This window comes from Neomonachus schauinslandi, chromosome 7, assembly GCF_002201575.2.
Source record: "Neomonachus schauinslandi chromosome 7, ASM220157v2, whole genome shotgun sequence".
NCBI lineage: Eukaryota > Metazoa > Chordata > Mammalia > Carnivora > Phocidae > Neomonachus > Neomonachus schauinslandi.
Genome location: NC_058409.1, coordinates 36,596,529 through 36,621,874, shown reverse-complemented (window position 1 = coordinate 36,621,874; position 25,346 = coordinate 36,596,529). Strand labels below are relative to the sequence as shown.

Here is a 25,346-nt window from a genome sequence, read left to right as displayed (position 1 = left end):
ATTTGCATTTTCCTAATGATGAGCATCTTTTCTGTGTCTGGTGGACATCGGCATGTCTTCTTTGGACAAATGTCTGTTCATGTCTTTTGCCCATCTTTAATTGGATTGTTTTTTGGGTGTTGAGTTGTGTCAGTACTTTAGTATTTTGGATAGTAACCCTTTATCAGATATGTCATTTGCAAATATCTTCTCCCATTTATTAGGTTGTCTTTTAGTTTTGTTGGTTATTTCCTTCACTGTGCAGAAACTTTTTATTTTGATGTAGTTCCAATAGTTTATTTTCGCTTTTATTTCTCTTGCCTCGGGAGACACATCTAGAAAAGTATTGCCATGATTGATACCAAAGAAATTACTGCCTATGCCCTCTTCTAGAATTTTCATGGTTTCAGGTCTCACATTTAGGTCTTCAGCCCATTGTGCATTTATTTTTGTATATGGTGAAAGAAAGTGGTCCAGTTTCATTGTTTTGCATGTAGCTGTCCAGTTTTCCCAACACCATTTGTTGAAGAGATTTTTCCCATTGTATATTCATTCTTCCTTTGTCAAAGATTAATTGACCATATACTTGTAGTTTTATTTGTGGGTTTTCTTTTCTATTCTATTGATGATGTGTCTATTTTAATTACTACCACTTTGTAATATAACTTGATGTCTAGAATTGTATTTCCAGTTTTTTCTTTTTCAAGACTGCTTTGGCTATTTTAGGTCTTTTGTTTTTTCTAGCTCTGTGAAAAATGCTGTTGGTATTTTGATAGAGATTACATTAAATCTGTAGATTTTAACATTTGTTCTCCTAACCCATGAGCATGGAATGTCTTTCCATCTCTTTGTGTCATCTTGAATTTCTTTCGTCAGTGTTTTATAGTCTTCAGAGTATAGATCTTTTACCTCCCTGGTTGAGTTTATTCCTACATATTTTATTGTTTTGGGTACAATTGTAAATGGGATTGTTTTCTTAATTTCACTTTCTGCTGCTTTATTATTAGTGTATAGGACTACAACAGATTTCTGTACATTGATTTTGTATCCTGAATTCATTTATCAGTGCTAGTAGTTTTTTGTTGGACTCTTTTAGGGTTTTCTATTTATACTGTCATGTCACCTACAAACAGCAAGAGTTTTTCTTCTTCCTTACCAATGAAGATGCCTTTTATTTCTTTTTGTTGTTTGATTGCTATGGCTGGGACTTAGAGTACTGTGTTGAATAAAAGTGGTGGGAGTGGACATCCTTGTTTTGTTCCTGACCTTAGGGGAAAGGCTCTCAGTTTTTCCCCATTGAGTATGATGTTGGCTGTGAGTTTTTCATATATGGCCTTTATTATGTTGAGGTATGTTCCCTCTAGACTTGCCTTGTAGAGGGGTTTTTATTATGAATGGATGTTGTACTTTGTCGAATGCTTTTTCTACATCTATTGAAATGATCATATGGTTTTTATGCTTTCTCTTTGTGGTGTAATGTATCATGTTAATTGTTTTGTGAATATTGAACCACCCTTGCATCCCTGGATTAAATCCCATTTGATCATGGTCTGTGTTGGTTTTTTTTTTTTTTGTAATTTATTGTTGGATTTGGTTTGCTAATATTTTGTTGAGGATTTTTCCATCTGTATTCAGCAGAGATACTGGCCTGTAGTTGTCTTTTTTGGTAATGTTTTTATCTGGTTTTGGTATCAGGGTGATACTGGCCTCATAGGACGAATTTGGGTTTTCCTTCCTCTTCTATTTTTGGAATAGTTTAAGGAGACTAGGTATTAATTCTTCTTTAAATGTTTGGTAGAATTTGTGTGTGAAGCTGCCTGGTCCTAGACTTTTATTTTTGGGGGGTTCTTTGTTTACTGACTCAATTTCAGTGGGGTATTTGGTCTGTTCAAATTTTCTATTTCTTCCTGCTTTACTTTTGGTAGGTTAAGAACAGTTTTTTTCATAGCATTTATTTTTATAACATTCTTCTGGGTTTTTTTGTTTTGTTTTGTTTTAGCAATTCACAGAAAACTGTTTTTTCATGTATTGCTATGATGTAACGTTCCCTACTAAAATTAATTTAGTTAACTAAAAAGCAGATTCATTTAAAGAAAATGTTAAGCAAGTAATAGTCTGGGTAAAGCTGATAAGGTAAAAAAAAAAAAGAAGAAGAGGAAGCTTTTTCAAAATGAAAAAATAATAAATACTTACCCCAAGCCAAATGAATTTGAGCCTCAAAGTGTGGATGTGAACAATCTGTACTTTCTATTTCACTTTAAGACACGTGAGGTGGTTGATGAAAAATCAGTTTAGGAATCTCTGAATGAGAAAATCTCCAATTTTCTTTATGTAAAATTTTTTTCATTCAGTCAACAAACATTTGCTCAGTACCTACTGTGTGTAATGCCATATTTCCTAGATGCTGAAAATAAAATGGAAAACAATATAGAAGTAGACCCTGCCTCCATGGAGCTTACATTCTAGTAGAAGCTCATAAATACTGTGTTCCCTGATTTTTTGCCTGCCATAGATTTTTGCTTCTATGCTAAATCACAGCCTGAAAGCATATGAAACTGTCATAACTTTGTGGACACTGATTGTGTTTCTGGCATTGAGTTTCCTGTAGAGGGAAGTTGGAAGCCAGTCTTTATTTTTACTTCTCATACTTGACTCATTTTAAAGATCTTCATAACCCACAGATATTCTTTTTTAAAATTTTTTTATTGTTATGTTAATCACCATACATTACATCATTACTTTTTGATGTAGTGTTCCATGATTCATAGTTTGTGTATAACACACAGTGCTCCATGCAGAACGTGCCCTCTTTAATACCCATCACCAGGCTAACCCATCCTCCCACCCCCCTCCCCTCTAGAACCCTCAGTTTGTTTCTCAGAGTCCATCGTCTCTCATGGTTCGTCTCCCCCTCTGATTTCCCCCCCTTCATTCTTCCCCTCCTGCTATCTTCTTCTTTTTTTTTTTTTTTTAACATATTATATTATTTGTTTCACAGGTACAGATCTGTGATTCAACAGTCTTGCACAATTCACAGCGCTCAACCATAGCACATACCCTCCCCAGTGTCTATCACCCAGCCACCTCATCCCTCCCACCCCCCACCACTCCAGCAACCCTCAGTTTGTTTCCTGAGATTAAGAATTCCTCATATCAGTGAGGTCATATGATACATGTCTTTCTCTGATTGACTTATTTCGCTCAGCATAACACCCTTCAGTTCTACCCACGTCGTAGCAAATGGCAAGATCTCGTTCCTTTTGATGGCTGCATAATATTCCATTGTATATATATACCACATCTTCTTTATCCATTCATCTGTCGATGGACATCTTGGCTCTTTCCACTGTTTGGCTGTTGTGGACATTGCTGCTATAAACATCAGGGTGCACGTACCCCTTCGGATCCCTACATTTGTACCTTTGGGGTAAATACCCAGTAGTGCATTTGCTGAATCGTATGGTAGCTCTATTTTCAACTTTTTGAGGAACCTCCATACTGTTTTCCAGAGTGGCTGCACCAGCTTGCATTCCCACCAACAGTGTAGGAGTAACCCACAGATATTCTTCATGCTTACAGTAACCTAACTTCACTAGGGTATGCCTTGGTATTAAACTTTCCCTGACTGTTTTTTTTTTTTTTTGATTACTATACCCTTCCCATCTTTTCAATCTTGGATTTGAGTCTTTATTTCACAGAATTTTTATAAATACATTTTAATCTTTTTTTTTAGAGTCATTTCTTTTGATCTTTTCATAACCAACAATTATACATACATTGGATCCTCTTTGTTTTGTGTATATACAATCTGTTCTTCATTGATTTTTATATCTTTGCACTTTTTAAAATTTTTTTATTTTATTTTATTATGTTAGTCACCATACAGTACATCATTAGTTTTTTGATGTAGTGTTCCATGGTTCATTGTTTGCGTATAACACCCTCCTTTTGTTTTGTGTCATTTCCTCAGGCCTATAAACCATGTTGGTAAGTCTGATTTCCACTTTTTCTCTGTTTTACCGTGGTTGCTTCAAGGCAGCTTATATCTGTAACTGTTCTATTTTCTCTTTCATTACCTTTCTCTGTTCTGCCAATTTGTTTCTAACCTATACCCATCACTTCCTTGTTAAAAAGCCTCCCAATTGTTATTCCTACATTCACTCACCCTCCACTCCCCCCCCCACCAACAATCTGATAACGACAAAGTACTTAGAAGGTTTTAAAAATGCAAATAAGATCTCTCACTCCCCTTTTAACAGCCTCCATTGGTTTCCCTTATCACTTAGACTGAATTCCAAGGTCGTTATCATGATTTACCGGGGCCCTGTTATTGGCTCCTTCCTACAAATTATTTGATGATTTCCTTGTATTATTTGACTCTTTGTTTTATCCTCTCAATTTCTGAGCCACTTTTGGAAAAAGATTATTCCATAGCTATAGTATACTAATAGCACCTTACATTTAGTAAGTGCTCAACAAATATTGCTTACAAATAGTTATATTAACTTTTTTAAGTATTTAGAATATCATACACTTTGTAGTCCCTGACAAAAGAAGATAGAATACCCCTAGTATAAGCCAATGAAAAACTTGAAATGTACCAAGATTTTAGAGTCCCTGACATAGTAAAAAAGTATGGTCCATGAATTCAGATTATGTTTGGATCCGTCTCTGCTGATCCTAACTGAATGACCTCATGACTTATTTCATTTAACTTCAGAGAACCTCAGTTCTTTAAATATCTGTAAAATATTTATAAAACAGTATCAACCATGTGGGATTTTTATGAAGCTTAAAGGAGGTAATGGCATATGGGAAATGGTAGGTATTTTATAAAAGGGTCAATAAAGTGGCAGTTTTGAAGAGGCTGGGTTCCAAAATCATCCCCTAATGCAAGAGTCAAGTTTGTTGAAAAGTATCCCTGAAAAATCCCTTAAATCACCCATAGATATATTTTACATAGTTTTTGTAATCTCTGTACAAAATAATAAGTATATATAAATACACACCATATAAAGAATAATGTATACTAGAGAGCTATATAAAAAAACCTGAAAGGCCATTTATGAAAAACAGACTGCTTTATTTTTTTTTCTAAGAGAGGGGCAAGGTGGAGAAGCAGGGGGAGAGGGAGAGAGAGAATCCTAAGCAGGCTCCATACCCAGTGCGGAGCCTGACACAGGGCTCCATCTTACAACCCTGAGATCACGACCTGAGGCAAAACCGTAAGTTGGCCACTTAACCGACTGAGCCACCCAGGCACCCCAAGACTGCTTTAAACCTTAGTAGCTCATTCAGTATATCAAGATGCTAGGAGATAAGATCCACAGTCAGCCAGTCTGAGGAAAGGGCAGATTGACTCCCCCCATCTCATACTTACGTAGAGCTGCTCTCCACTGAGTAGAATGCAGTTGCAATAGTCAACGTTATTTAAATGTTTCCTTCTTTCATTTTTCTGTTTTATGCTAAGCATATATAGTTGAATCCACATATTAATGCAATTCAGTATATAATTATTATTCCCAGATTAGATGCAAAATGCATTCTCAGTAGAATGTGAAAGAAGTGGAAGTCAGGTGGAGTAATTTAGTGTTCAACTACAGTGATTTTCAATGAACTGCATATTTGTCCTGTTTTCCATCTGTATGATTAGTTTTCCCTTCCTTTTAACTGTTAGCCTCAGAGATTTATGGTTTTTAAAGGGGCCCCCTGCTTTGGCTATTAGAGAAAATAATTCGTATTCCTCCCTTCAGGAAGAAAAGAAAATTAATAGTTTATAGTCCTATGAGTCAGCCTGAAAGGCTATAAGCTCCATCCTTGCACTCTCCCTCCTGCTCTTCACCATTGTATAGGCTCACATTTTGCAAAACTTGGGGACAAAGAAGAGGTCAGGAATGAATAAGGAAATGGATGGCCACCTTACAAACTTGAGGGGAACAGATAGGATACAGAGTTCTAAAAGGGCAAAGCATAGTGCTGGTGCATGCAGAGAGAAAATCCTACCATTCATGTGTAGAATGTGAAAAGAGGAAGCGAATGTGTGAAAAAAACATCCCAGGGTCTCAGTGAATAATAACATAAAAGTGTTAGGTAGAACCAGACCAGGCATAATTCATCCAAAATAGTATGTTGTTCCAGAAGAAGTAATTACCAAATTTTACTCAGGATAAACTCTTATTCTAACACACTGTAACAATCTACTCTAAAAAAGTATGTGATTGCCACGGACAAGTCACGACTTGTAAGATTGTTAGGGAATTGAGGGACAATATTAAGAGAGAGTTAAAGAAATGGGTTCATTGCCTGAATAAGATTGAAGGGCAGTTATAACAGCATTCCAAACACAATAAATTTTCTATCCAGGGAGGAGTGGCCAATTGTGTTTTGCTCTTGAACAAGAGACTCTTAGAAGTCTGAATTATAATACTAGGAGCTTTAGTCAGGAAATGATTCCAAGAAGACTGTCAGAATAGTGCCAGGTTGAAAGAGGAAGCTAGAAAATTCATCCTTTTCTACAAGAGTCTTAAAATTCCACTGGATTGAGTACATACATGGCATGAAGAATGGGGGCAGTTCTATTAACTGGCACAGTCAGGCTGTGGGAGGACTTAAGGAAAGAAAGGGGTCATTGGAAGTGAGGTATGGAGGTAATTATGAATGTGATATATACAAGGGAAGAGGTGAGATTTCCTTATAAGGATTTGACTTTTCCATCCTTCCTACTTTGTTCCCTCCTCTCCTTTGCAATAGTGATGAGCGCTCGGTTTGAAAGTGTAATGGAGCTAGGACTAGAGGGACCATTGGAAGCCACAGTCGGACTCATAAACAGATGGAGTTTACTTTTGTTGGTGAGGAGAAGAGAAAGAGCCAGACATCCAGGGAGAAGCAGGATAAGAGACCAGGCAGCCCCAGAGGCGCCTGGGTGGCTCAATCGATTGAATGTCCAACTCTTGGTTTCATCTCAGGTCATGATCTCAGGGTTGGGGGGTCGAGTCCTGCGTTGGGCTCTGCGCTCAGTGGAGAGTCTGCTTGAGAATTTCTCTCCCTCTGCTCCTCACCCGACTCACGCTGGAGGGGGTGGGGGTGCTCTCTCTCTAAAAAAAAATAAATCTTAAAAAAGAGAGAGAGAGAGACCAGATGGCCCTAGAGAGACACAGAGACAGAAAGACAAAGCATAGTTCCCAGGTCCCTAACAGCATGCCACATCCCTATTCTATCTCACATGCTGCATCTCCAGTCCTGATAAGCCCTACGGTTTTTCTGTCCTACAATAATCCTCTTGTTTTTTGTTTTATAGGAGTTTTTTTTTTTTAATGTAAGTTTGAGGTGGTTTCTGTTTCTTGACATCTAAACAGTCCAGACTCGATAATGTCCTGCCCCTCACCACCCCTCCTGCTTTCTTCTCTTTCCCCATTCCTATTTCAGAAGCTTGCCATTCCTTTTCTCTTGAAGTCCTATGTGCTGCTGCTTTTCTCAGACACCCTCTTCTCTCTCTCGTCCCATTCCTTCACCTCCATCCTTTGCTTCTCCCTGCTCTCTCTCCTTGGAACTAGCAAAACTTCTCCTCCAGAGCTATCTCTTCCCTCACCCACTTCATGTAACGGTTTATTTTCCAGGATTATTACATTTCAAATTCAGCCCTGCCCTTGGGGAATGGAAGATCTCAGGTACCTCCCACTCTGCAGCCAAACTACAGGACACTCTCCTGTGTTCTCTGCCTTCCGAACTCATTCACCCATCTTCTTCATGATACAGAAAAATCTGATTATCCAGAATCCATAATTCATTAATTTCATACACTCACACACATACCATTTCCCCACTGCTGTATTTCACTTTTAAGAGAAATGGGTAAATCCTGGAGGAGTGGGGGGAGAATTTGGGAAATCATATTCAAGTTAAAAAACTCAAGTAGTCTAGAAGACATTTGACTTGACATTCATTTATTTGAAAAAAAGACCTGGGAATTTTAATTGAGCACATGATATGGACTATGAGGGAGGTAAATCAGTTTTAAACTACCTAAAGGGAAAAAACACATGTCTTGTGTAGAAGAATACAGGTCCCTCTATGGTCAGAACTGGTGGATGTGTTCAGTAAAGCAAAGCTTCAGCAGAGGTGAAGCAGCCCTGACCATTAGTGGGGTATGAAGATTGGGGTCTTGGTATAATTTATTTAATGAGGCATGGGATGGGTTGAGAGCTAGCCTCAAATATCTCAAGTCCTTTTGTGTGGAGGAAGGGGCTGGACTGGCTCTTTGATGACCTAAGGAACTAATAGATAGACAGTTCAAGAAAGCAGACCTGAGCTGGTAAGAATGAGGAAGTTGTGCTCGTTAGAGCCACTTCAGTTTTCCCAGGAAGAGTCTGGTGCAGACTGAAGAATCCTAAGAATCCTGCCCTGGCAGGACATTAGACATTGGGATTTTGCTTTTTCTTTTATGCTCCAAAATTAATGCATGGTTACAGCAACAAGCGGAATAATACTAAATTGTGGACCCACATCTCAGTGTAATTCATGTTACTAGTTTGGTATGTGTCTTTCCATACCTTTCTCTTTGCCTACACAAGCACATATTAACATTAGTGGATGGATAGGATTTTGTTTTGTTTTTACAAAATTGAGACCATACTATACACATTACTCTGCTTAGTAATATTAGCATCTCCTCAGGTCAGTTCTTCTTTGAAATAATGGCATATATTTTAAAGTATGGGTGTACTGTTGTTAAATCATCCCCCTATTGATAGACATTTGGGTTGTTTCTAGATTTTGCTATAATGCAATTATAACTAACAATGCTGCAATAAATGTTCATAAACATATAGTATCACAAGCTAATTTTTTGTTTTTGTAATTTCCATTAAAGTAGGATTTGTATAATTAAAAGATGTGTACATTATTTTGTTTTAATAACTACGTCCAGGTCACCTTTTGAAATTTTGTTGCCATTCATAATCCAGCCAGCAAGTGCCCGTTTCCTCCTGCCATTTCCAGGATAGAGTATTATTAGTCATTGTAATCTTTGCCCATCCAAGTAGGGGTACTAGGGATAAGGGAGTTTAGTGTAGTTGTTAAGGGTAAGGATGCTCTTGCTAGAATACAGAAGTACCTGTCTCAGCTCTAGCACATACTTCCTGTGCAACTTTAAGCAAGAAACATAACTGCTTTATGTCTGTTATCCTCCTTTGTAAAGAGATATGATATGAATACCTACCTCATAAAGTTGTTATGTGTATTAATTAATTAATAGTGATAAAGACTTAGAACAGTGACTGGCATACAGTAAAATTTTTATAAGTAAAAATTAAAGATTAATAAGATTAATCTTCTATAAGATTAAAGATTCAAAACTTTAACTTGCATCTCCTTGACAACTAATAAGGTTGGGCATATTTCTATATATTTCCTGGTCGTTTGGGTTTCCCTTTCTCTCAATTTTCTGCTCCTATCCTTTGCCCATATTTTTACTGAGTTGTCTTTTTATCAATTTTTAGGAACTCTTTATTTTGAATAGTAACCTTTTGCTGTCATTTTTGTCTTCCATAAATGATTTCCTTCATACTTGTTTATTTAAAACATCAGAGTGTTTTCTTAAAGTTAACATAAAAACCTCAGTCAGTACAGAACTATAAAAATAGCCTGGGTGAGTCCGTCATTAAGCTCTGCCTTCAGCTCAGGTCATGATCCCAAGGTCCTGGGATAGGGTTCCGCAACCGGATCCCTGCTCAGCGAGGAGTCTGCTTCTCCCTCTACCCTTCCCCCCTGCTCGCGATGTCTGTCTCTCTCTCTAACTCTCTCGCAAACAAATAAATAAAATCTTAATAATAATAATAATTTAAACTCGTATAATCTCATACCACAAAAGATAACCATTGTTATAAGTTTCTCGTATGGAAACCCTTCCATCTATGCCCTCAGATTCATTGGCTCTCAGCCATGGCTCTCTACATATTGGCAGTTAGGGGGCTTTTGAAATACCAGTACTTGGGTTCCACCTCACAGGTATTCTGATTTAACTGATCAGTGGTCAGGCCCAGGCATCAGTTTTTAATAAGAAGCCTCATTTGCTTCTGATATGCAACCAGGAATGGAAACCAGAGGATGCAGTTCTGAAAGGTGATTCATAAGTCAACTGTGTACTTAAATCATGGTGTCATTAGTAATCACTACCGCCATCTGTTGGCGGGAGGCAGAACTGACACCGTTTAGCTATTTGTATAGCTTTGTGCATTATCTCTGAAAGGCCATGTTTCAAAGTTCTTTGTACACCACCACGTCTTTTCAGTGTCATGACTTCTCAGATGTAATTTTCCAACTCTACGATTCTTGAGGTAAATATCAGTTTTGTATTTATCCTCTTGGTTCTGTATATTCTGCAGATGTAGAATGACAGAATGTAGTATGATGCTCCTGAGGTGTTGTGAATCTTGGCCATCAAAGACTCAGTGATATTTATGCTAATCACTGATAGGAGAAAGTGTGTGGATAGATTTTTAGAAATACTCTTATCAAGAGCAGTTGAAAAACAAAACAAACACAGTTTTGTGATTAATCTAACCAAACTAATCAGAAATTACACCACTGCCTCTTCCCATCCCATCTCCTTCCCCACCTGTAAGTGTTAATTGAAATTTTCCCCTACTGGGATATTTTAAGATGTCTCCTTTTTTCCTGCAGAATTACACAATGTGAAACATCAAGGGAAATAACAGGAAAGGCAGTGAACAGGGAAACATGCTTTGAGAAATAGCAATGTTGGCAGAAAATGGAAGTGTCTGGGAGAAAAAAAAAATAAGATAAAACTGGCAGAATTACAGGCTGCTGCATGGACTGGTAATTAGATAGTGAGTTTATCTTCTGACGGAAAGATATTTTTCCTGTCTTTTCCATAGAGAGGCCAAAAGAAGTCAAAGACACTAAGCGCATGAAATGGTTCGTCTGCCATAAAAAACTATCTTTGATGCATTGGGTTTAAAAAATATATATTAATTCCTCAGGCAGTTTTTATGGGTTGTGGGTCATTCTTATAGCTGGCAATAGAAGATAAGTCTTTCATGTACATAAAAGTATATATGTGTATATATATATATAATATATATTTGTATATACATATGTATATGAGTATTTATGTATACATGAGTGTGTGTGTGTGTGTATACTTTTTAATTCCAAACATCTCTGTAAACAGAAACTCTTTGCTACCTATTGTGCAAGGTAATACTGGGTTTCTTTTCTCTATCCTAGGTTTAGACATTGTGTCTGATGGGTTTCCTTAGGAGCTGGGTTTCTCAACCTCAGAACTGTTAGTTTGGGGGCAGATAATGATTTGTTGCTGGGGGCTATCCTGTACATCATAGAACATTCAGCATCATCCTTGGCCTCCACCTACTAGATGCCAGTAGCATACACCCAGCTATGACAACCAAAAGTATCTCCAGACTTGCCAAACGGTAAAATCAGCCACTGATTTAGAGGATGCTCTGGCCCTGCTTTTGGGAGGTGAGTTTTTACTACCCGGAAAACAATTCACCGAATTCCCCAATCTAAATTAGAGCCCTTATTTTTTTTTAATAAAGCACTATCTTTTTCCCTCTCTTGAAACACAGTACATCTCCTTACAATGCGTCAGTGACAGTTGAGGACAGGATTATCTACCTTGAGACCTTACTGTCTTTCTTCTCTATTCGACTTTAAGTGCCACAAATAAGCTGTTTTGTTCACTCTCTACATGTACCATGTAGAGCAGTGATTGGCCCTTCATAAATATTTGTCAAATGAAAGAATATAATTCTCAGATATTTAAGAACCTGAAGCACAAAGCCTGACTTGGTCCAAAGGGGTTTTTCCTCTAAGGCTTATTTCAATCTACATGACAAAGCCAGTAAAAGAAATCAGGGACATATTGAAGCTGTTGAAGGGTGTGATCAGGGAAATCTAAAAATTATATTATTTGGATAGGATTCCCTGGGGGTTTTGGCGGACTGCTCTTGAGTGGCAGTTTCATTCTGGAAACAACTCTGATATGTCGCTGTAAGCCAGAGCCAACCTATCGCTCTTGCTTTTTGAACTCCGTCCACCACTGGTCCATGGAGGAAACAAGTTTTTTGACCAGGGTGAGGCTTAATGCTTCATTAATTCTCTGAAAGAGCATGCCCCAGGACCAGGAAAGATGTGCCTGTGGAAAATAAACGTCAGTGCAGACAGCACAAGAGACCTTCACATGCTGCTTTTCATGTTTTTAAAAAATGGAATTAAGACGCATACTTTTTAAAATGAAAAATGACTGGCATTCTTCCCACTGAAAATGGGAAGTAATTTAATTTGTTAGTGGTTTATTTTATTTGACAGTCTTTGTACATACTCGATTTGCTTTGTTACACTGAATTACCCTTTAATAATGGGTACACATAATGCCAGACTCTGCCCCCCAGGTTGGTTTGATAATTGGATGAACGACCATATTGTTCCAGGGTTTTCATGACAATGTGGACAGAAGCTATTTGGAAAACTCCTAACCAGAAAAGCCTTTAGCTATTTTTTTTTTTTTCCGATGACGTTAATTGCTACCCAGTGAACAGTCATCCCACTAGCCACTTTTCCTGAGCAATGCTGAGTTCTGTAATCACGACTGAATTCCCTGGGTGGATAGAAGGGGTGCCTAAGCCCCATAGCCAATAGAAAAAGTCCTAAAGTCTTCCCTCAGCAGTCTCTCAGAATGGACCATATTTCTACAATAGGAAGTTAATGGTAAGAATTCTAATAATAGCTATCATAGAGGCTGAAGTGAGACTGCCAAGTTCAAGGGCACCTTCACAGCTTAAGCGAGCATTATGACCTCCTTTGCTTCAGCATCCACATCTGGATAGTGGGAACAATACCAGCACCTACCTCTTAAGGTCATAGTGAAGGTTCAGTAACAGGGTATATGCATAGAGTACTCAGCACAATCCTGACCAAAGTAGATTCTCCATCAATGTTTCTTCCTTATTAGATGGTATGCATCGGGCCCTGTGCTAAGTTTTCTAAAAACTACTGAGACAGTTGCTATCTCTAACATTATGTGAGGGACCATTACCATGGCAAAAGGTGAAGTAATGCCCCGAGGCCATGTGACTGGTAAATGGCTCACCCAGGATTCAAGCCCAGTTCTCCTTGCAAAATTTTCTTACACCATACAACTTTAGATCTGGTGTTTGTGTACCCCCTAGAAGAAGTTTGAAAACTTGTGTACCTTTCTGAGCATTTATAAGTAGATGACTAAGCATTTTCCATCATAATGGTAAATAATTATAGAAGATGAGTTCAGGGGTATTTTGAACATAGGCAGTTTAAAATAAAACCATTATATCACCTTTTTAATGCATCCACTGGAATTTAAATACCATCTTAACTGGATACCCACCAATATCCATTAAAAGAATATGTGAACAAGTTCTTTAAAAGTCAGAACTTTATGTTGCTTTTCTTCTTGAAACATGTATTTTCACTTCCCCCAAATAAATGTTAAAAGCCTTTTTTGATCATTTCTGCAACAAAAATAGGTTCCCCTCCCCCCATGAATGTATGACTGTAAGGGTTTAAAATTCTCTTGTGGATATAATTGTTTCTAAAATTATTAATAGAAAAAAAATAAAATTATTAATAGAATACAGCTGACCTGAACAACATAAACATATAATTCTGACAAATAATAATTAAACATAAAAAGTAAAACTATTATAAATTCATACTACATTGAGCTGGGGCTGGTGACATTTGTGGGGCATTGATTAAAGGCATCATCCAGTTATCTGTCCCAGAAGTGTTTATATCTTGGATAGTACACCACAGTAAGATTGAAGATGAGTGAATGTATGTCTTCTGTGTTTTTCTTTTGCAAAGAGAAGGAGACTTAGGCTGTGGGCATCTCCTGAGGTGATTTGGTTTCAGAAAGGAAAATATATGGAAGTTCGATATGGGGAAATGGTTGCCTTTTTTTTTTTTTTTTTTTAGAGTGGGGAGGGGCATGGGGCGAGGGTGAGAGAGAATCTCAAGCAGGCTCCACACCCATCGTGGAGCTTGTAATCACAACCCTCAGATCATGACCTGAACTGAAATCAAGAGTCAGACACTTAACTGACTGAGCCACCCAGGTGCCCCAAAAGGTTGCCTTTAAAGCTGCTCCATATAGTTGTTGGGAAGCCATCACATAGGCCGTTGTGTTTTATCTGCCTCCAGTAAGATTCCTAAAGACACTGTGTATGGTAACTGCCTAGCATGTCATAAATGCTCAATACGTGTTTATTGAAGGTTTTATCTGTGGCCATTATGTGGTCATAACATTGCTCTATGTCCTTCCTAAGTGAGGACACGGAGACCACCTGACCCATGACTGTAATATACCCTCTTAGTCCCAATATGAAGTATTGGTATCTCAGTATCTCAACTATTAGGAGAGTGGTGGGGAGCATCTGTTGAACAATGAGAAGGAGATATGGAGCAAACATGGATTTAAGCTGATAGCAATTTTCTCAAAAGGCCTCATAATGTTGATTATGTTATTTGTACTTAACAACCAAGGGTATTCAAATGTGTGTCTGCTGAACTCAAACATATCTGACCCAGGGTTACCGATCAGCTAAAATCCATTCACATCCTTCTACGCCTGAACCTCTCTCTCTCTTCCTTCCCCATGACTCCATCTTCTTTCTGTTCTTTAGCTTCTATAGGGCCATCTCTGCTTTCTGAGCCTTGCCTTGAGTCTATCAGCTTGCTGGGGCACCGGAGGTTGCCATGGTAAACACAGCTGTTGTTTTTTCTCTGTGAAGAGTCGGTGCATGAAGGCACTTAAGTCCTCACCTCTAGCCTCTTCCTGCTGTGCATTTTCACAGATGTTGCTTCAAGTGGGGGCCGCAAGGGCTTCAAGATTCTGCACAGCTTTCCTTGTGTGTCTCTGAAGGGGGGCTTTGTGACCCGCCGATGCCTGCTTAGGTGCTGTGGAAGATTGTGAAGAATCGCCCGCATGGTCGCCAAATAAGCCCAATGACAGCAACATTCATTTTGTTAGTAAATGGATTCTGGGGACTGAAAGATGATCTTGTATGTTCCAAGAGGAGAGGCAGGAAAGTTAATGAGAAAGTAGCCGAGGCAGGAAGACTGAAGGCGGGGTGGGGAGAGACAGAAGGAGTGGTGAGAGAGGGAGAGCGAGCCAGGAGTTTCTAAACGGGAAGGCGAGTGTGTGTTGGACAGCTACCTGAACCTTCCTTACCCTCCTGGTCACGTCTGTGATCCAGCACTGACTACTGGTCTTGCATCTGCTGCTACTGTTCGCTTACAAACTCTTCTCCAGCCACAAAGATTCCTTGCTGTTCCTCCTAAACTGTAACCTCAAGTTCCAACGTCACGCTCCATCCTCACGTGCTCCAACTTTTGCACTCTTCTGTCTGCCACGAATGCTCTTCCCCAGACAGCCGTCAGGCTCCCTCCCTCACTGCAGTCAGGTCTCCACTCAAAAGTCATTCCCTGAGAGAGGCCTTCTAAACACCACACCTCAGTTGCACCCCATCCACGTCTATCTCCTTCCCCAATTCAGGCTTTCTTCATGTCTGATACAGAGTGTGGACTTAAGCGTTTGTTGAGCCAATAGTGAAGTCATGGCCACCCTCCCCCAGAAACATGTGGAGTCACACACTTGCACACATGTTCTTTGTTCTCTCCTGTCTGAGCTTTTGCATGTGCTGGTCCCTCTGACTAGAGCATAGCCCCCTCTCCTCTCCACCGCCCACTCTGCCTGATGGAGTCCTGCAAACCCTTTGCACCCTGCCTGGTTTCATAACCCTCTGCTTTCAAGGTCTCCCTTGACCTCCCCAGGTGGACACAGAGCCCATTTGGCCAACACAGCCTGGGCTCTGCCTAGCAACCTCCATCACAGCACAGATCCCCTGCATTGAAATGTCTCTTTACTTGTCTCTGTCCCACACACCCCAGTGTGCTCTTCCAGGGCCCAGAATAGAGCTCAACCGAGGGCTTAGATTCCAGAGTCAAGAGTGCCAGGCATGCGTACAAGCTGTGTGACTTTACACAAATTACTTAAACTTTCTGGCCTCAGTTGCCTCATCTGTGCGACAGAGATCATAATATCTACCACGCTAAATCATAGAATACTGATGAGAATTCACTGATGAATTGCTGAAATGTTTAAAACCTGCTAAGCAGTCAGCTGGGTAAGAGGATAGTGAGCGGAGGGTGCACTATTTGAGGTGGGGTGGGCATGGAAGGCCTCTCTCAGGGGGTGATAATTGAACAAAGACCTCAGTGATGAGAAGGAGGCAGCCATGTGGTTCTCTGGGCTCTTTGCATCCCACTGATACTGCAGATGAGAGCTATCTCTGTAAGCTTTTGGCAGGTTAGACTCTGAGACTGTTCTCTTGGGATGTGAGACCTTACCTGGCCGATTTTCTAACACGATGCTGGTTGTCTTGCCAACTGGACTAGTGTGTTTCTCCTTTGAAACCAGGCTCAAGGGGATGAGGGGAAACTGAATCCAGGTGCAGAGAAGAGGAAGCATCTGAGGGAGGGACGTGAGGGAAATCCAGCAGCGCACTGCAGACCCACCTGCGCCCTCTGAGGGCCGAGGATGCTCTTATTGCAAGCACAATGCAGCACAGGCCTGGTCTCAGAGTTGATTTTAGCCTCATCCACCGCTGCCAACATGGCTCGGAAAAGAGGCTTTGAACTACAAGCTAAAAGGTCCTGGCTTGAACCTGAGTTTTGTCTAGTTTTCCTTCTGACATTTGGCAGGAAGGGGGTTCTGGTCCTGTGGAGAATGGTTCAGGCACATGGTTTGGGGGCAGAGGAAGCTGTGGGATGGAAGATAGAAACCCAGACTGTGCTGGCAGCCCCTACCTGGGTGATTGGACAAGGCATTTCACCCCTGCAGGTCTTGATTCCCTCATCTGCACATTGTAGGTACTGCTTGGGCCAGTTGTTTTCAAACTTTCCTTATTCACAGAAAAAAATTTATTTAAGCAAGATATGATTGAGAATCCCAACGTACTGCCAAGAGTGATGAAGGAGGTAAAACCTAGCCAGTCACAGCCTCTCATTAAATTCCCATCCTCATCACACCCACGCACACGCGTATGCACACGTGCACGCGCACACACACACGCACACACGTATGCACACGTGTGCGCGCGCGCACACACGCACGCACACACACACACGCAGGATGGTCCTTGAAAAAGGTTCTAAGAGCCTTTCCAAGATTCATTGTTCCATGAGTCAATGTCACATCTCCATAGCACAGAGTTCTTCCAAAGTATTAGGCTGAACTATATGCAGTTATGGAGATTTGATGATTTTTGACCTGCAAAAATGGCAATTTCATATTTCCCTCTAATAGTTTCATCTGCAGTAGTGTGCTCACTCAGGAACCAAATTGCCTCAGTTCAGCCCCTCGGCTTACTCTCCATGTGACCGTGGACAGGATACTTCACCTCCCTGAACCTCCCCTAAGAAATGGGCAAACAGAAGAATCTTCCCCAGGCCTTTGCCCTGAGAAGGCCAAGGGCTGAATGAAGCAGAGCCCTGGACTCAGGGCAGGGGGGCTCTAACACGGTGATTGGCACAGGGCATGGAAGCCCTCCATGAACGCCGTACAGAGAAAGCCCTCATGAGTGCCGGTGGGCCCAACTCAGAGCATGGTGTCCTACCCTTCTCGCTGCCTGGCCCAGAAGGCGGTAGGTAGCCAGAGCAGTTGCCGAACACGGTCCCAGCTGGGCTTCCTGATCCGTCATGCTGTCCAGCTTGAACCAGACCTCTTCCTTCCTGTGAGGGGCATCATTAGGCAGTGAACAGGCCTTGACCTGGGCATGGGAATGGTGCTGGACTGGCATGAATAATATTCATCCCTCTGCCTTATCTGGGGAAAGCATTAGAGGCTCCCTCCAAAGACACCTCCACGGAGCCTTCCCCATTAAGTGGTACATCATGGAATATGTCAGCCTGAATTAGCAGGCAGGCCCGTCACGTTAAGCTGACGCTCTGGGCTGGCAGTTCCCACTTTGTAATGCCTCTTGATCCTGGCTGTCATGCTCCCTCCCTGTCACCACAGCCACAGGAAGCCTCTGCAGACAGTGCACAGTAATGAAGGAGGCTCAGGGAGGAGTGTAGAAGGAGCCACAGGAAGTCCTTGCAGATTGCATTTCTTCTGTGGCCCTAGGGAGCCCACTTTGAACTCTGCTACCTCTGGTGGGGCAGGGACAGAGGAAGCACAGGTAGCCCTCAAAAGCACCAGGTGGGGAGTTCCTTTATGACAGACTACAAAAGCATGGCATGTGTTTTTAAAAGCACACAGAGGAGTCCCCTCCACCCCCCACCCACCCAGCCATTCAAATACCAGGACACCTACAACACCTAATTGAGGTTTCTAGAGGCAGCTTAACTACCACTAGTTATTATTATCAGTAATACTGTCAGTTCCCTAAATACTAGTGCAGTTTATTCATGTCACAAATGGAGCATTTATCACTTCCTGCCATGTATGATATAGGAGCATGGTGGGAGACAGTGGAAGGAGCACCAGCTTTGCAGTCAGGTAGGCTCTCGTATTAAATTCCGACGATGCCTCAGAGCCCCCACAGCCTCCTGAGTTGGGCAACCCTGGGCCAATGACTGAGCCTCTCTGAACCTGAGCTTTCTCTTTGTAATAATACTCACATTAGTGCCTATTTCACGGAGCTGTTGAAAGAATTCCCAGAGACGATGTATGAAGAATGATTGACACAGAGGAGTAAATGCCCAATAAATATTTGTGGGGAGAATTCCCAAGAGCAGAGACATTTTTTTTTATCCATTACAAAGTCTTGACTCAGATGCACCCTTCATTGGTGTTCGATAGTGTATCAACCTTCCTTTCCAAACTTTTACTTCATTTGTCCTCTAACCTGTACTCCACTGTACCTCAGGAATGATCTCATCAAACTTTGGTCATACCACAGTCATTGAAAAATCTTTTTATTTCTGCCCATTTCTCTAAGGATAATGGCAAAAATCTTTGGTTGGTGGGGCTTGCGTGTGACCTATCCTGTTACTTCATCTCTTACTTTGGTTCCCATCCCTCCTTCTGTCTCACCCGCATTGACCTATCAGCCCTTCATTCTTGCCCTACCCCCACCATAGGACCTTTGCACGTGCTGTTTTCTCCAACTGGAACATTCTTCCCTCCCCCTCCTGAACCAGTAAACATCTTTTCATCCTTCACAGTCATCCATCCCATACTTCTCAGCAACAGCTCTCCGGGACTCCCTGACCATGTTAAATCCCCCCTTTCACGATATCCTCTCCTTTGGGGCACTTACTGCATTTTATTATGACATGACTTCATATCTACCTCCTCCATCTAGAGCAGCTGGATGAAGGCAGGAAATGTCTGGTTTTGCTCACCAGTTGGATCCCCCCCCGCCCCGGACCTTGCAGTCAAATGCTCTACCACTGCCCCAGGACCTTGTATATAGCCCAATAAATGTTTCTGAAAGGACGAGAAGGAGGGTGAACCAGAGGACATACTATCTCCATAGATCCCAACTACCCTTCCTGATAACTAGGGCACAGTGGGTATTACTGGTTTTTCAGATAGTATCCCAAGAGCCCAGAGGGGAAAGTTAATCACCCATGGTCACACAGCCTTTATGTATGTCATGAATCTGTGATGAGAACCCAGATCTTGCAGTTCTTGCCATCCCTGAGCTTATGCTTTAAAACCATTATCCACAATTGGGGTGGAGGGCTCACAAAGACTTTCCCTCCCCTCCCTTTCCTGGTGTTCAGAGGATCCCTGGTTCTTCCTACATTCACATCACCTATCTGGCACCACAGCAATACAGTACTCTGATTCTTCTGAATTATTTAATTTTAAAACTCTCAAAAGTTTGAGGGAGCTAAGCTCCTTCAAGACTAAACTAGGAGAGGGGCGCCTGGGTAGCTGAGTCGTTAAGCGTCTGCCTTCGGCTCAGGTCATGATCCCAGGGTCCTGGGATCGAGCCCCACATCGGGCTCCCTGCTCAGCGGGAAGCCTGCTTCTCCCTCTCCCACTCCCCCTGCTCGTGTTCCCTCTCCCGCTGTGTCTCTCTCTGTCAAATAAATAAATAAAATCTTTAAAAAAAAAAAAAAAAGACTAAACTGGGAGAATTCTGTTTTATAAAAGGTTATACTGTTGAGATGAGTATACTTCACAAAATGTAACCTTTGTTTCTGCCCTCTTCCCATCACCCCCTGGGTTAAAACAAATCCAGAAGTTGAAGTCTTAATCGACCACCTGGAAGCAAATCAGTCAGCAAGTCAGCTCAGTTGCAAGAGATGACTTCCTTGAAAGGGAAAAAGCTTTTGGTCCTTTTATTTTCTTGTTTCTGGTAAAGGACCACATCTGTGTTTTGGGTTTGTTTTGTTTTTAATCTGTACCCTGTCAGGCATTGGTGTTCTCTCTCACTGTCTCAGGAGCCAGTTCACCCAGGTGCAGTCAGAAGTGCCCTTGAATTCAAAGAGGGAGTCAAAAGAGTGGTGGGTCTTTGTTCATATTTGCCAGGAAGAGCTTCATGTGTGGGAATCGATTTTAACTGCCTGATTCTTTGACCCGTGGGGAAGAAAACATTTGCTCAAATATTCTTATTCACTCATTCAACAAATAATCACTGATATATCACACTTTATATATCAGTAAGATAACCATATACTTTATTGTCCAAACTAGGACAGTTTTGATGTGAAAGTGGATATTATGTTGTTCGTACACGAAGACAACAGGTATAAACCAAGATTTTTCCAGGTAAAACAGGATGTCAATGAGTGCCCTATATGCTAACTGCTGAATTTGGGCTCTTAGAATCTTGGGTGGTTATATATTTTCCCAAAATGCCCTTAAAGATTGAAGAAAAAAGCCTGGATGGGGTCTAGACCTCCTAAGCCATGCAGTATAAATGTAGTAGATCAAAGTTGAACTAGATAATTCTAAAATTTGCCCACAACCTCCTTTTTAAACTGTACTTCTTGTTTAAAACAAACAAACAAGCTGCCTGGAACACTCTGGAAGCTAATGACAGCACAGCAGATTCTAAGTTCAGTTCCCCCAGGATGAGGTCACCTCGAAGAGGAAAAAAAGCTCAGAGTCTATAAAGGATGAAATTGCCCATGAGGGCTAAGTGATGGTGACATCTTTTGAGAAGGAAGTAAAACTGGAAGGAATAGACAAAAAAAATAAAATAAAACTAGAAGGAACAGAGGAGACAGGAACATGGGATTTATCAGTCTGCTTCCCTAACTTCAAGCTTTTTAACTGTGGTTATGATTTTGTGTGTGATGGTGAAAGACATAAACATGCACACTTCTTCCCCGGTGAAGAGCTTTGGTTCTGAAGTGATTTGTTTCTCTTCCATCCCAGGTGCCTGTCCTGAGACCCATGGACCTGATGGTGGAGGCCACCCCGCGAAGAGTGTTTGCCAACGCACACACATATCACATCAACTCCATATCAGTCAACAGCGACTATGAGACCTACATGTCAGCTGATGACCTGAGGATTAATCTCTGGAACTTTGAAATAACCAATCAAAGTTTTAGTATCCTTTCCTGGGGGCCAATAGCCAGTTGGCTTGAATCATAAGTATTCAGGTATGAGCAGACTTGGGGGGAAGTAGAAGAGAAAGAAGCCATCGCTACCACAACTCCTAGTGCTTGTGGAGGACTGTTCCCTTTTAAATTATGTTGGCATCCATCCTTCATCCTAACAAACTTAGAGAATCACTTATTGATGTAGTGGTCCAGGACTACGTCTGGGTTGGGACTCGGAGTCAGTTTGTTTGCACAGAGGCATTTGTGTGTCATGGATTCAAGTCAGTTGCAACTTTATCAACTATAAGATAAGACCCCAGAATTCAGTTAGGTTTCCTTCCTCGGGGTGAAAGGATTTGTAAATGGCCTATATGGGCAGCATGGACCGCAGGTACACATGAGATGGTTTTCATTGTATCAGTGTGGTGAAAATAATACTGGCTGCCATTTATTGAATTCCAAGCACTACAATAGGAACTTCATGCATTGAATCTCATTTTGAGAAGTGCACATAACATAATCTTACAGCTTGATGAATTTCCACAAAGCACATCTGTGTAACCAGCGTCCAGATCAAGAAACCAAGCTTTATTAGCAATCCTCACATCCCCATAATGCTTCCTTCTAGTCCCCATGCCCCAAAGGTATATTTGATATAACAACCCCCCTACTGTAAATATTACTAATAGCTAAAAATCCAGCAACATCAAGAAAATTATTGAATGAGTGTCTGAGCCAACATTGTAATTCCATTATAATGACCCTCTGTTTCATAATACAGATGGGTCATTTATTCACTACCTCTCCTGACTCCTCACTTGAATTCCCATTCTCAGGTAATGAGTTCTCTACCCAGGCAGCTGAGCGCCTGACCTAGGAGTCAGTATGGATTTGTTTCTCTCACTCACCAGCCTCCCTACCCCCGACCCAATCTATGAGCCCCACTAGTGCTTAGTCTGAAGTATATCTCGAATCAGCTCCTTGCTCTCTCTCCCTCTCCACTCCTGCTACCCTACTCGAGCATAGGCCACTATCCCCACTATCCCCTCATCTGCATGACTGCAATAATCTCCTGCTTATTCTCCCTTCTTTCTTGGTCTTCTACATAGTTCATGTTCCCATAACAGAGTGGACCTTTCAGTATTTAATTCAGATTTCATTCTTCCCCTGCTTAAGACACTCTAGTAGCTTCCCAATGAATTTAGAATAAAATCCAAGTTCTTTACCTTGAACTATAAGATTCTCCGTGATCTGGGCCCTTCCTTCCTCTTTGATATCCTATCGTATCACTCTCCCTGAAGTCACTCTGCTTCAGCTGACTCACCTCTTATCTGTTCCTAGATAAACCTTGTTCTTATGTCTCTTCTTTGTATTTGCTGTCCCCTCTTTCTGGAATACTCTGTCCCCGGAGTTCACGTGGCTAACTACATGTCATCATTCAAACTTCAATGTAATGTCACCTCCTCAGAGGCCATTTTCCCATTAACTGCCAAATAGCCACCAATAGCCCTCTAGCCCTCTTATCTTCACGGCGCATATCACTATTTGAAATTTTGTGTGTGTATATTTTAGATTTCCCCATATTCAAATGTAAATTCTATGAGAGAAGGGACTTTGTATGACCATTCTTGTATCTGAGTACCTAGAACATTCTGAGATACAGAAAATACCATTTTGGTTGGGCAGGTCAAGTTTGAAGTGCAATAGATCACTGAAGTAGAACTATCCAGTAGACAGTTGATCATGAAATTCTTTTTATAAGATTTATTTATTTAATGAGAGAGAGAGAAAACGAGCTGGGGGAGGGGCAGAGGGAGAGGAACAAGCAGACTCCCTACTGAGCGGGGAGCCTGACACAGGGCTTAATCTCACAACCCCGAGATCATGATCTGAGCCAAAACCAAGAGTCGGATGCTTAACCAACTGAGCCACCGAGGTGCCCCAGTGATCATGAAATTTAAGCAGGAAATTTCACTTAAAGAGTACGTTGGTTATAGTAAAGCTCTGAAGGTTTTGATAAAAATAGACCACCTAGTGGCTCAAACACATAAAAGATGATTTCTGTTATTATAAAGTCCAGTAGGATGATCCCCACCAGCAAGCAACCTCCTCCAAACTGTGAATCAGAGAAATAGGTCCTTCCATCTTGCAGCTCCCCACTGTCACCAGCCTTACCTGCAGTCAAGACAGCAAAAGGAAAGATTGTAGAGAACCACACACAGGAGGCTCTTTTAGGCCAGGCCCTAAAATAGCATGAATTCCATTGGTTAGAAGTCAGTCACATGGCTACCTCTAACTGCAAAGCAGGCTGGGAGATATAGTATAGCTATGCGTGTTAAAAAAAAAAAAAATTGACCTGGTTTTGGTACACAGCTAGCTCATCTCCACCACAGAAGAGTGCTTGATAGGGCACCTGGGTGGCTCAGATGGTTAAGCGTCTGCCTTCGTTTCAGGTCATGGTCCCAGGGTCCTGGGATCGAGTCCCGCATCAGGCTCCCTGCTCCTTGGGAGCCTGCTTTTCCCTCTGCTTCTCTCTCTCTCTCTCTCTCTGTCGCTCATGAATAAATGAATAAAATCTTAAAAAAAAAAAAAAAAGAGTGCTTGATAGTTGCCAAGGCTTTTTTTTTTAAGTTTTTATTTAAATTCCAGTTAGTTAACTTACAGTGTGATATTAGTTTCAGATGTACAATATGGTGATTCAGCACTTCCATACAACACCCAGTGCTCATCACAAGTGCGCTCCTTAATTCCCATCACCTATTTCACCCATCTCACACCCACCTCCCCTCCAGTAACCATTACTTTTTTCTCTGTACGTAAGAGTCTGTTTCTTGGTTTGCCAAGGCATTCTAAGGAAGGCAGCTTTAAGCAAGCAATGGCAGTGATCGAGGCACTAAGACCTGACCCTCAGGACCATGTCTGGCACCTCTTGTTATTCACAGAGCAGACTCTACCTACTATCTGAGCCTCAGAGAACCTGCCTACAGATTTTGCCTGGAAGTACAGCTGCTAATAGAATGAATATGGGTTGTGGTTCCCTTTCTCCCTTTACATCTTTTCCAAGAGCCAGGAATCTGCTCAGTCTCAGCTGCTGTCACTCTGAGCACCTGCTGTCCCCAGTCTAGGTGACATGTTTTCTGGATTTGCCTCTAGGCCTTCAAGAGGGAGGGGGGTTTCTTTAGGCGTTTTGGGAGACAGATGCCTTGGGGAGAATGCAAAGGGGAAATATTAATAGCACAATTTAGGTTATATTCTGCAGATGTGTGACAGCCTGCCAGATGCTGGCATACAAATGAGACTGTGCCATTCACCCTTAAAGCAGCCATATGTAAAATAATCATTGTCATCATGAGAATGATGATCACTGATATCGATATAGTTCTTTTCAACCAAACCGCCTTAAGCGCTGAGCTGATGGTACAAACTGGGACCCTTTTGCCTCTTGTCACTGAAGTGTAGCCACCTCTGGGGTAGGAAGCGGCCAGCTTTCAAAACACCCTCAGAAAAACACCAACCAGCAGGCAGCTCTTATTAAATCATACATTGTTTAGTTCCATTTCTATAATGCCTCTTATCCACTATGAAGGCTGAAAAACATGGTTCAGGATAGAATAATGTGGGGCTCCCAGAGCATGGTAGGAGTAGGGGTGGTAGTCAAGGTGCTTCTAAGCACTATGTGGACTTTTTTCATTTCCAAAATTAGGTATTTATGGTCATGACTACTAGAAAATACAACTATCATATCAATCTGATGATTTCATAGATACTGAGAAATCCAC

The 25,346-nt window shown here is 41.3% G+C and overlaps 1 protein-coding gene across 5 annotated transcripts in view; it reads left to right on the top strand.

The window, feature by feature from the left end:
• PPP2R2B (protein phosphatase 2 regulatory subunit Bbeta) overlaps positions 1-25,346 on the top strand; it is a 416,527-nt gene that overhangs the window by 332,894 nt on the left and 58,287 nt on the right. For all 5 annotated transcript variants that reach the window (XM_021702176.1, XM_044917125.1, XM_021702179.1 and 2 more), the window contains one exon: positions 21,398-21,575. In XM_021702176.1, the coding sequence (XP_021557851.1) occupies positions 21,398-21,575 (178 nt within the window). The remainder of the gene's footprint in view (positions 1-21,397; positions 21,576-25,346) is intronic.